We start from the raw sequence: 12,826 nt of genomic DNA, 5'->3' as shown, positions 1-12,826 counted from the left end.
ATTGCCCCTATCTGTCTGTGTGGTGAGCATGTTTGTGTCTATCTCTCCGTGTGTGGCCAGTTGATGCAATAACCGTCTTGTGGGTTGACAGAAATACTCCAAAGCCTTCTCAGTTAAATGTGCACTACAAAGTAAGCTTACCTGGCAGAAGTATATCATGCGTAAATATATAATTTGTATCTATTATTTGTTATTTTCAAACTTTTCCATGCAAATGGAAAAAATGATAAATGTAATCATTGTAAATGATGCAGACAACTACATTGATAGAAGCCACAATCTATTAGCAATATAAAAGCTGATCCACCCTCTAAAGAATACAAAGACAATAATAACAATAACTTTGCCATGAAATGAGCAGCAGCGGTACAGAACCATCGCTAGACCGGCACATTCGACGGCACATTCCTCACTCGCTAAATGCACCATTAAAGGGCCAGATGCACAAATAAAGAGCCAGATGCACAAATAAAGAGCCAGATGCACAATTAAAGGGGAATCGCACTCACTTTTACTTTTCTTCCAGACCAAAACAAATGGCCTTCTAATGTAATTTAACCATCGATATGGACTCAGAACATCCAATTTCGTCGTTTCTCTATGAACGTTTGTAATTTTGAGAGTGAATCAAGGAAAAATTTAACTGAGAAAACAATCTGGAAAAATATAAAACATAATTTGGGGAAAAAATCACAGATTTTATAGGGCCCCCCTTAGAGTTGTTAATTAACAATTATTTTACCAGGTATATTGACAGAAAAGACAGTGCACTACTTTCTCTTGTACACTATGGACCCGGGGTTGAATTGAGACATGTTGGCTGGGTGGGGTTGGGGGAATGGAATGGGAGGATGGGGGTGGAAGCCCTCTTGTTTTTCTTTTCTTATCCTGATACGGAATGTATTATAACTTAAACTCTGTATGTATTTCTTAAATTTTTTCCCCCTTCGTTTGGGTGGCAGCCTATATGTTTAATAAACGTATCATTTGAAATGGTCAATAAAATCTAATCAAATTGTATTAGTCACATGCGCCGAATACACCTTACAGTGAAATGCTTACTTACGAGCCCCTAACCGACAGAGGTTTAAAAAAAATACAGATAAGAATAAGAGATAAAAGTAACATGTTATTAAAGAGGAGTAGTGAAAACATAATAGTTGAGATAGTAGCCATTTGACTAGATATTCAGGAGTCTTATGGCTTGGGGGTAGAAGCTGTTTGGAAGCCTCTTGGACCTAGACTTGGCGCTCCGGTACCGCTTGCCGTGTGGTAGCAGCGAGAACAGACTAGCTTGGCGTTAGTCTTCGACATTTTTTAGGACCTTCCTCTAAACACCTATTGGTAAAGAGGTCCTGGATGGCAGGAAGCTTGGCCCCAGTGATGTACTGGGCCGTATGCACTACCCTCTGTAGTGCCTTGTGGTCGGAGGCCGAGCAGTTGCCATACCAGGCATGATGGAACCAGTCAGGATGCTCTTGATGGTGCAGCTGTAGAACCTTTTGAGGATCTGAGGACCCATTCCAAATCTTTTCAGTCTCCTGAGGGCGAATTGGTTTTGTCCCACCTGCTTCACGACTGTCATGGTGTTTGCAATAAAAAATAACAAAACAAATAAAACATAGGTAAAAAACAGACTTCCTTAACAATCGCCCAAAGGCCTTCTGTTTATTCTGTATGTTTATACTGTATATTAGGTGCAATAATTATTGTTGGAAAGGAAGGTGTTTATCCTGTTTACATCTGTCAGCACAGAATAAGTGACAGAGGGCCTCCATCTCCATCCTTTCCCCCGTCAGGTATTGATCCCAGAGGTAACATGGTGCTGAAGCCGGCTGAGTTCATCGTGGAGACAGTGGAGGCGGGGCTAGGGGAGGTGCTGGTCTATGTGGAGGACTCAGAGGGACACACAGAGGAGGTGGGGCACTCTCACTCACATTAACCCATAACTCCTCAATCCCTTACTCCTCAATCCTGAAGATGCTGTTCATTTGCCCAATTTGCTGTTCTCTCTCCTTTTCTCCCGTCTCACCCCTCTCTTTCTGTTCCAGGCCAGAGTGATCCCCAACAATGACAAGAACAGGACGTACTCTGTCATCTACCTGCCCAAAGTGGAGGGCCTTCACAAGGTAACACACTTACAGTACCTGTATATACATACTTAAATATTTTGAATTTTAGTTTATAAACTTCAGTAGTATGGGATTTCCTCCAGTGGCCTAACAGGGGTCTATGCGTGTTCTTTTCCCCAGGTGAAGGTGATGTTCGCTGGGCAGGACATAGACAGGAGTCCCTTCGTGGTGAGTGTGTCCAAGGCCATGGGAGACCCCAACAAGGTGCAGGCCAGAGGACCAGGACTGGAGCCTGTAGGCAACGTGGCTAACAAGCCTACCTACTTCGACATCTACACAGCAGGTAGAACATGCTTACACATCTGGGGAGGACCATGTTCATGGTATGGAAGTAGATAATCTATCTACCTTCCCTATTGAAATCCCCTAGTTTAATCAATAGGGTTGTAAGTAAATCTAAGGATTCTTTTAGAGTGATCATTAGCTTTGCAATATTAGCTGATATTTATTCCTTCAATCATGATGACAAAGTACATGTATGTATTTGTTCTCTCTACCGTCCTCCAGTGTTACGTCCATTTCTGTCCCCTGAACACACAGTAGAAGGTGTTAGCACATCTCTTTTTGTTCTCAGGTGCCGGTGCTGGAGACGTGGGTGTGATCATTGTGGACTCCCAGGGCAGAAGAGACACCGTGGAGATCATTCTGGAAAACAATGGGGACAGTATTTTCCGTTGTACCTATTGCCCTATCCTGAAGGGGCCTCACGTTATCTACGTGACGTTTGCTGGGCAGCAGATACCCAGAAGCCCTTTCACTGTCCACATCTCAGAGGGTAACACACACACACATGCCTGTGCGCACGCACACACACACACACACACACACACACACACACACACACACACACACACACACACACACACACACACACACACACACACGCACGCAAGCACTTATGCATGCACACACACACACACACACACACACACACACACACACACACACACACACACACACACACACAAACACACAAACACAGATTTTATTGATCGTACTGATTTTTTATAGTAATCCACTATCTGACTCCCTCCCTCTCTTTCTAATCTGAGTAATATTGAGTTTTAATGCCTAGACTGACCTCACTACTAAACATTTGATCTCCATAACAGACAGTGATAACCTGCCTTAACTCTCTGAACCACCCATACCGGATCCGGGATAATTGTCATCCGCAACGCTGAATAGCATAGCGCCACAGTCAAATAATATTACTAGAAAATATTCATATTCATGAAATCACAAGTGCAACATTGCAAAACACAGTTTAGCCTTTTGTTAATCCACCTGTCCTCTCAGATTTTTAAATTATGCTTTACAGCGAAAGCAATACAAGCGTTTGTGTAAGTTTATCGATCACTCGACAAAACAATAAGTACACTTAGCATCAGGTAACTTGGTCACGAAAATCAGAAAAGCAATCAAATTAATTGTTTACCTTTGATGATCTTCGTATGTTTTCACTCACGAGACTCCCAGTTAGACAACAAATGTTCCTTTTGTTCCATAAAGATTTTTTTTATATCCAAATACCTACGTTAGTTTGGTGCGTTATGCCCAGGAATCCACCGGAAAGAGCGGTCACGACCATGCAGAACAAAAATGGAGCAATGGGAGGGTATGGAACATGGAGTTTTAAATAGAAGCCACTTCCTGGTTTGATTTTTTCAGGGTTTCGCCTGCAATGTCAGTTCTGTTATACTCACAGAAAATATTTGTACAGTTTTGGAAACTTTAGAGTGTTTTCTATCCTAATCTGTCAATTATATGCATATTCTAGCATCTGGTCCTGAGAAATAGGCCGTTTACTTTGGGAACGTTATTTTTCCAAACATAAAAATACAGCCCCCTAGCTTCAAGAGGATAACAGACAGGCCCCCGACATGGTCTGAAGTCTTTTGGGTTATTCTGAAAATTGTTGGGTTAGGGTTGGTGAACCCTTGGTTTGTGGGAGGACTCTGGATGGCTTCTGAGTGTTGGAGCAGCAGGGTTCTAAGGTGTGGGTTCTGGTGGTTCTCCAGAGTGACCTGTCCTGTTCCTGCGTGTGTGTCATGTTGTTGTTGTTCCTCCATGCAGCTCCACCGAGCGCCCTGCCCCCTGGCTCTCCGGTGCAGATAGTGCCCCAGTCCATACGCACCCCACCCACAGACAAGGCCAAGAGAGTGCCCCCCCCAACACCGCCCAAACCCAGGCGACCAAGTTAGTACAGGCCTGCCCGTGGAGGAGAGACTGGAGCCTGCCTGCGCCAGCCTGGTCCCCCCTAAACTCAAAACTATACCCCCAACCCCCGTGATGCACTGCACCAGGGGTCCCCAGCTTGATGGCATGTGCTGGCGCTTAGCCCTCTGTGGCTTTACCCCCCCCTTCAAACCAGCCAGCTTCCAAAGAGAGAGAATGAGAGGGAATGAGTGAGTTTGTAACTGAAAGAAGAAATGAAAGGATGAGGGAGAGAGAATGCAAGAATGAAAGAAAAGGAAGAGAGTGAATGGGAGAAAGAAATGCAGTTCCTCCTCATTTTAACAACAGAGGTAGCACCATCCATCCATGTGGTTGGCTGGTTTTGGACGGTCACCTTTACAGACGCTCAGGAGTTCTTCAACACACAGAGGTCACACACTTACAGTGCATCACCTTCTTCAAAAATAGAAGTACATTGGTCTTCCAACATTGTCTTATTGCAATAATCTTTGAATACTGCATATCAAAAAAGTGATCAAATAATCCCACACACATTCATTTCTATCCAGTTTGTAGCTCACTTTGGCTTAATATCCTGTAACACGTGATTTGATTTCTTCCACGTGTGACGTTAAATTGACTTGACGATTTAGAACAGAACTAATGAGTAACAACACCCATGAATTAACAAAAATTGATTTTAACAAAACAACAGCATCATAGTGTACCATAACACAGTTTTTTTGTGATAGTTTCCCAATTCACCTTTTGATAACCTAGAAACAAACAATCCTGTTCAAGTCAAACGAAAATCGATTGTCTTAACTTTTGACCTTTGATTCATTGGACGAGAGCGAACGTCAGCGTGACCGTCCAGACGTGTGTGAGTCTTACATACCTCATTACACTGTCTACTTGTCATCCTCATTTTCATCACCCTCCAGACCAAAGCAATCGCTCTGTGTTCAGTCAGCCATTTACAACTTTACATTTTCTGACTAACACTGAACATGCAAATGCTCCTCCATTTGTAGCTTAATGTTAACCTGACATTTCTTAAATCTTTTTCATAACATAACAAAACAATAACATTGTTTGTCTTCATAACCCACTTTAATAAGCCTCTCTATCAAGAGGTTTTCCATAAATCTATTTAACTTTTCATTCAGTTATTTTATTAAGTTGTTTTCCATATTTTTCTTTTGGTCATCTCTAAACTTGTCTCTAAACATCTCTAAAATAAAATGATGATGAATTGGGAGAGTTAGCTGGTTGTTTCTTCCTAATTTCACAAAATTGCTGTAATGTTTTCTGTGGCCAAGGCATTTTTCCAGTCCTATTACAGCACTGGTAATTAGCTAATTGAAAGCCTGCAGCATCATAACTCAAGATGTTAGCATAGTTATGCTAGCTATTTTTCCTTGGAATGTTTTGCCATCTAACTAGAGGTTCGCCGTGTAACATCATTGTATTCAAGCCCATAGAAATGATTTCAACATGTCTTATTGTTTTCATTTTGACTCATCCATTCAAGCCCAGTGTCTTACAGTAACCCGTCTTTGTTCTCTGTCTAGCTGTTCTGCAGGTTTATAACTCCTGTTCAATGTCCATCTCTCCTGTTGCTTCTTCCCTGGTAGCCCATGCAGACTGTAGCCCATGCAGACTGTAGCCCATGCAGACTGTAGCCCATGCAGACTGTGCTTCATGCACCACCATTCAACCAACTAACTAACAGCCAACCTCTGCCGCAGCCTGTGTGTGTGAGTGTGTATCCTCTTGTCTTCTTGTCTAACCACGTTACCCCTCGGTGGTCCCACAGCCAGCAACCCCAACATGTGCCGGGCTTCAGGGAGAGGTCTCCAGCCTAAGGGGGTGAGGGTGAAAGAGGTGGCCGACTTCAAGGTGTACACCAAGGGAGCCGGCAGCGGAGAGCTCAAGGTCACCGTCAAGGGGCCAAGTGAGTGTGTGGATATGAGTGTAGTATTTTGTATTGTTTATGACTTGCCACCACATTCATTTACTGGTTTCATAGGGGCATAAATACTCTTCATGAAATGTAATGCTTTTCAATGGTCTAGTTGTGATAGGAAAGCTACTGTATGCTCTGGCTAGCCTTTGACCTCTGAGCTGCTACAGTGCCTTGTGAAAGTATTCGGCCCGCTTGAACTTTGCGACCTTTTGCCACATTTCAGGCTTCAAACATAAAGATATAAAACTGTATTTTTTTGTGAAGAATCAACAACAAGTGGGACACAATCATGAAGTGGAACGACATTTATTGGATATTTCAAACTTTTTTAACAAATCAAAAACTGAAAAATTGGGCGTGCAAAATTATTCAGCCCCCTTAAGTTAATACTTTGTAGCGCCACCTTTTGCTGCGATTACAGCTGTAAGTCGCTTGGGGTATGTCTCTATCAGTTTTGCACATCGAGAGACTGAATTTTTTTCCCATTCCTCCTAGCAAAACAGCTCGAGCTCAGTGAGGTTGGATGGAGAGCATTTGTGAACAGCAGTTTTCAGTTCTTTCCACAGATTCTTGATTGGATTCAGGTCTGGACTTTGACTTGGCCATTCTAACACCTGGATATGTTTATTTTTGAACCATTGCATTATAGATTTTGCTTTATGTTTTGGATCATTGTCTTGTTGGAAGACAAATCTCCGTCCCAGTCTCAGGTCTTTTGCAGACTCCATCAGGTTTTCTTCCAGAATGGTCCTGTATTTGGCTCCATCCATCTTCTCATCAATTTTAACCATCTTCCCTGTCCCTGCTGAAGAAAAGCAGGCCCAAACCATGATGCTGCCACCACCATGTTTGACAGTGGGGATGGTGTGTTCAGCTGTGTTGCTTTTACGCCAAACATAACGTTTTGCATTGTTGCCAAAAAGTTCAATTTTGGTTTCATCTGACCAGAGCACCTTCTTCCACATGTTTGGTGTGTCTCCCAGGTGGCTTGTGGCAAACTTTAAACAACACTTTTTATGGATATCTTTAAGAAATGGCTTTCTTCTTGCCACTCTTCCATAAAGGCCAGATTTGTGCAATATACGACTGATTGTTGTCCTATGGACAGAGTCTCCCACCTCAGCTGTAGATCTCTGCAGTTCATCCAGAGTGATCATGGGCCTCTTGGCTGCATCTCTGATCAGTCTTCTCCTTGTATGAGCTGAAAGTTTAGAGGGACGGCCAGGTCTTGGTAGATTTGCAGTGGTCTGATACTCCTTCCATTTCAATATTATCGCTTGCACAGTGCTCCTTGGGATGTTTAAAGCTTGGGAAATATTTTTGTATCCAAATCCGGCTTTAAACTTCTACACAACAGTATCTCGGACCTGCCTGGTGTGTTCCTTGTTCTTCATGATGCTCTCTGCGCTTTTGACGGACCTCTGAGACTATCACAGTGCAGGTGCATTTATACGGAGACTTGATTACACACAGGTGGATTGTATTTATCATCATTAGTCATTTAGGTCAACATTGGATCATTCAGAGATCCTCACTGAACTTCTGGAGAGAGTTTGCTGCACTGAAAGTAAAGGGGCTGAATAATTTTGCACAAGTTTGAAATATCCAATAAATGTCGTTCCACTTCATGATTGTGTCCCACTTGTTGTTGATTCTTCACAAAAAAATACAGTTTTATATCTTTATGTTTGAAGCCTGAAATGTGGCAAAAGGTCGCAAAGTTCAAGGGGGCCGAATACTTTCGCAAGGCACTGTATGTGTGACCCTTGTGTGACCTGTTTGTGACCCCCTCAGAGGGACTAGAGGAGCCTGTGAAGGTGCGTGACGCGGGAGACGGGGTGTATGAGTGTGACTACTACCCCATCATGACTGGCAAATACACCATCACCATCACCTGGGGCGGACAGACCATCCCACGCAGGTAAAACCCTGTCCTCCCCCCTATTCTGCTGTGGGCACAACCACATGAAAGTTACAAAGGCAATGTGCTCAACCATTAAGGGCTTTCCTGTGGTGTCCTGGAAGAACAGATGTTGAAATAACTTAAAGAAGCCAAAATGACCTGTGATGAGTCTCATGTTATGAAGCGTACATTCCTGCATTCCTTGGAGTTTAATGGTTGGGGGGAGGGGGGGGGGTTGGAACTGGAAATATCACTGCTGCCCAACATCAATTACGTGAATTTTACTGACATTACAGTCAATGGGGCTATAAAGGATTCCTGTTTGACGAGACCATCCCTGACTGTATGTGTGTCTATGTATGTATGTGTCTGCATTAACATGTGTGTGTGTGTGTGTGTGTGTGTTTCCTGCAGCCCGTTTGAGGTGGGGGTGAGTGAGGACGTGGGGTCCCAGAAGGTGAGGGCGTGGGGGCCGGGCCTGGAGACAGGCATGGTGGGGAAGTCAGCTGACTTTGTGGTGGAGGCCATCGGCACAGAGGTGGGAACTCTGGGTAAGTCTGATGGCCGTTAGAAGAGAAAGACACAGGATTATACTATTGAAATTCTGGCATGACTGTCAGGCAATTTATGTCCAAGCAGACACACACACACACACACACACACACACACACACACACACACACACACACACACACACACACACACACACACACACACACACACACACACACACACACACACACACAATAGTTATTAGTTGGAGAGTTGGAGAGATTAAAGCCCACATTTTGGGGGTCACTTGTCACGGAAACCAGCGCAAGGCCTGAGGGCTTCCTGTTCCTGTCACATGATCAGTCTGACCTGCCAGCTGAGGGAAAAGGTCATGACCCCTGATGGTTCACCTTATCACAGTTATTATACGAATTAGGATGAATTTACTCTTCTTTCTCTGTCTTCTACCTCTATCGCATGCGACAACAAAACCAACCTACCCATATTTCTTAGTCTGTTGCCATCTATGCCTGTTTGCCTCTTTGTTGCCAGTGTATCTGTGTGCATTTCTGTGTGTGTGTGAGCTTATATCTCTACCCACCTCTATATCATGTGTACCTATACCTCTCTCCCTGTCCCTGTTCATCCCCAGGTTTCTCCATCGAGGGCCCGTCGCAGGCTAAGATAGAGTGTGATGATAAGGGCGACGGGTCATGTGACGTACGTTACTGGCCCACGGAGCCTGGCGACTACGCTGTTCACGTCATCTGTGACGACGAGGACATCAAGGACAGCCCCTTTATGGCCCACATCCTCCTCACAGCCAATGACGTGTTCCCTGAGAAGGTTAGACCCCACCTCTTCACATTTACCCCACCAGCTTGCCAGCCTGCAGAACGATAATATTAAAGTGACGTAACAGTAAGAGAATGGCATAAAGGCTACGTAAGGATGACATAACAGCATTATAAATGCCTTCTCCTTGCAGGTGAAGAGCTATGGCCCAGGTCTGGAACCGATTGGCTGCATTGTCAACAAACCAGCAGAGTTCACCATTGATGCAAGTGGAGCCGGCAGGGGCCAGCTGAAGATATACGCCCAGGATGCAGAGGGCTTCCCCATAGACATCCAGATCACAGAGAACGGAGACAGCACCTTCCTCTGTGTCTACATTCCCACCAAGCCCATCAAACACACCATCATTATCACCTGGGGAGAGGTCAACGTCCCCAACAGTCCCTTCAGGGTAAGACTGACCACCCAACTCTAACAGACTGTAATCAAATACCTGTTAGAGCAGGGCTCTCCAACCCTGTTCCTGGAGAGAGACCCTCCTGTAGGTTTTCACTCCAACCCCAGTTGTAAATAACCTGATTCAGTTTATCAACCAGCTAATTATTAGAATCAGGTGCGCTAGATTAGGGTTGGAACAGGGTTGAAGAGCCCTGTGTTAGATACACATACAGTACACAGGTACAGTACGAAACTTACAGCGTTCTATTGCAAAGTCAGTGCATTTGCAAAGATAGTATACAGCTTTGTACAATGTTATAGTACTGGTAATGTATGGTCATTGCTGTGTGTGTGTGTGTGTGTGTGTGTGTGTGTGTGTGTGTGTGTGTGTGTGTGTGTGTGTGTGTGTGTGTGTGTGTGTGTGTGTGTGTGTGCGTGCGTGCGTGCGTGTGTGTGTGTGTGTGTGATTGTGTGTGCGCGTGTGTGTGTGTCTCAGGTGACCATCGGAGAGGGCAGCCACCCAGAGAATGTGAAGGTGTATGGTCCAGGTGTGGAGAAGTCAGGTCTGAAGGCCAACGAGCCCACCTACTTCACTGTGGACTGCAGCGAGGCAGGACAAGGTGAGATGCAACAGAGAAATACAACACATAGAAGGGTCTTCATTACTCAACGTTGTAGCTGACAGTTTGCAACCTGAATGGGTATTGTTGAGTGGGTTCTAACACTGATGAGTAGTTTGTTGCCATCTGCCTTCTCAATGTTAAACAATCTTACTTGCGTTTTTCCACTCCAATGTTCATCCCCTTCCTGAATTCCCTAATCCCGGACCCCTTCACTCCCATTCCCATTCCTCAGGGGATGTCAGTATCGGCATAAAGTGTGCACCCGGCGTGGTCGGTCCGGCAGAGGCAGACATCGACTTTGACATCATCAAGAACGACAACGACACGTTCACAGTGAAGTACATGCCCCCTGGCCCCGGACGCTACACCATCATGGTGCTGTTCGCTGACCACGTGAGAGAAAGAGAAACTACGCCACCATTTTTAGCTTCATTATTATGAAACCAAACAATGACAATGACCTTCCCACTTTGACCCTTGACACAGGAAATACCCATCAGCCCTTTCAGGATCAAGGTGGACCCCTCCCATGACGCTAACAAGGTGAGGGCGGAGGGACCCGGACTCAACAAGACAGGTGAGACTTCTAGTAACCATGACAACAAGCCGCCGACATGGCCAATAGAGCAAAATCACATAAAACTATGATGCTAATAATGACTTTAGAGATACAAAACAATGGATATCAATGTCCAATTCTGGTATTTTATTTAATTCTATGATAATGACTGTTAATGCAGCTGATTAGTAGATCAGTTGTATTGATCATGAATGTCCCTCTGTGTGACAACGTCTAGGAGTGGAAGTAGGTAAGCCCACCCACTTCACCATCTACACCAAGGGAGCGGGCAAGGCCAAGCCTGAAGTGCACTTCACCGGAGCAGCCAAAGGGGACGCCGTTCGAGACTTTGAGATCATTGACAACCATGACTATTCCTACACTGTGCGCTACACTGCAGTGCAACAGGTATGTAACCATGACTACTCCTACACCGTGCGCTACATTGCAGTGCAACATGTATGTAACCATGACTACTCCTACACTGTGCGCTACACTGCAGTGGAACCGGTATGTAACCATGACTACTCCTACACTGTGCACTACACTGCAGTGCAACATGTATGTAACTATGATTACTCCTACACTGTGCACTACACTGCAGTGCAACATGTATGTAACCATGACTACTCCTACACTGTGCACTACACTGCAGTGCAACAGGTATGTAACCATGACTACTCCTACACTGTGCACTACACTGCAGTGCAACAGGTATGTAACCATGACTACTCCTACACTGTGCACTACACTGCAGTGCAACAGGTATGTAACCATGACTACTCCTACACTGTGCGCTACATTGCAATGCAACAGGTATGTAACCATGACTACTCCTACACTGTGCACTACACTGCAGTGCAACATGTATGTAACTATGATTACTCCTACACTGTGCACTACACTGCAGTGCAACATGTATGTAACCATGACTACTCCTACACTGTGCACTACACTGCAGTGCAACAGGTATGTAACCATGACTACTCCTACACTGTGCACTACACTGCAGTGCAACAGGTATGTAACCATGACTACTCCTACACTGTGCGCTACACTGCAGTGCAACAGGTATGTAACCATGGCTACTCCTACACCGTGTGCTACACTGCAGTGCAACAGGTATGTAACCACGACTACTCCTACACCGTGCGCTACACTGCAGTGCACATATGTTCAGTATGTCCATACGTCATAATATAACAACTCATTCATCTTTTTCTCTCTCTCTCTCTCTCTCTCTCTCTCTCTCTCTCTCTCTCTCTCTCTCCATCTCCCATATCCTCTTTCTCTCTCTTTCTCTCTCTCCCTCCCTGATTCCCCACCATATCGCCCTCTGTCTCTCCCTCTCTCATATCTCTCTCTCTCTCTTCCCCATCTCTCCCTCTCTCTCGCTCTCCCTCTCTCACCCTTTATTCCTCCCTCTCTGTCTCTCCTTCGCTCTCTCTCCCCCCTCTCACCCTTTCTCCCTCTCTCTCTCTGTCTCTCCCTCTCTCAGGGTAACATGTCTATCTCAATCTGCCACGGCGGTGACCCCATTCCCAAGAGCCCCTTCAACATCACTGTGACTCCGCCTCTTGACCTCAACAAGGTCAAAGTTCAGGGGTTGAACAACAGTGAGTAACTAAGAAACTGACCAGGAAATAACCACTGTTCATCACATGGAAGAGTGTGACCTCATGACCTCCAACACACTTGTCTTCCCCAGAACACACAGCCATAGATAATACATTGGCA

General features: G+C 44.9%; 1 protein-coding gene across 10 annotated transcripts in view; it reads left to right on the top strand.

Annotated features, from left to right (window-relative positions):
* LOC139393325 (filamin-C-like) overlaps window positions 1–12,826 on the top strand; it is a 90,472-nt gene that overhangs the window by 54,329 nt on the left and 23,317 nt on the right. For 5 of the 10 annotated variants that reach the window (XM_071141886.1, XM_071141885.1, XM_071141891.1 and 2 more), the window contains exons 5-19: window positions 1,800–1,918; window positions 2,052–2,129; window positions 2,253–2,415; window positions 2,707–2,907; window positions 4,209–4,331; window positions 6,130–6,267; window positions 8,074–8,200; window positions 8,597–8,733; window positions 9,327–9,520; window positions 9,663–9,920; window positions 10,404–10,527; window positions 10,763–10,923; window positions 11,017–11,107; window positions 11,328–11,497; window positions 12,588–12,705. In XM_071141886.1, the coding sequence (XP_070997987.1) occupies window positions 1,800–1,918; window positions 2,052–2,129; window positions 2,253–2,415; window positions 2,707–2,907; window positions 4,209–4,331; window positions 6,130–6,267; window positions 8,074–8,200; window positions 8,597–8,733; window positions 9,327–9,520; window positions 9,663–9,920; window positions 10,404–10,527; window positions 10,763–10,923; window positions 11,017–11,107; window positions 11,328–11,497; window positions 12,588–12,705 (2,202 nt within the window). The remainder of the gene's footprint in view (window positions 1–1,799; window positions 1,919–2,051; window positions 2,130–2,252; window positions 2,416–2,706; window positions 2,908–4,208; window positions 4,332–6,129; window positions 6,268–8,073; window positions 8,201–8,596; window positions 8,734–9,326; window positions 9,521–9,662; window positions 9,921–10,403; window positions 10,528–10,762; window positions 10,924–11,016; window positions 11,108–11,327; window positions 11,498–12,587; window positions 12,706–12,826) is intronic. The other 5 variants (XM_071141893.1, XM_071141890.1, XM_071141892.1 and 2 more) reach the window with 1 other exon arrangement.

Source organism: Oncorhynchus clarkii, chromosome 33 (genome assembly GCF_045791955.1).
Source record: "Oncorhynchus clarkii lewisi isolate Uvic-CL-2024 chromosome 33, UVic_Ocla_1.0, whole genome shotgun sequence".
NCBI classification, from domain to species: Eukaryota; Metazoa; Chordata; class Actinopteri; order Salmoniformes; family Salmonidae; genus Oncorhynchus; species Oncorhynchus clarkii.
Note: the sequence above shows the minus strand (reverse complement) of the source record. Positions and strands in the feature narration are given on the sequence as shown.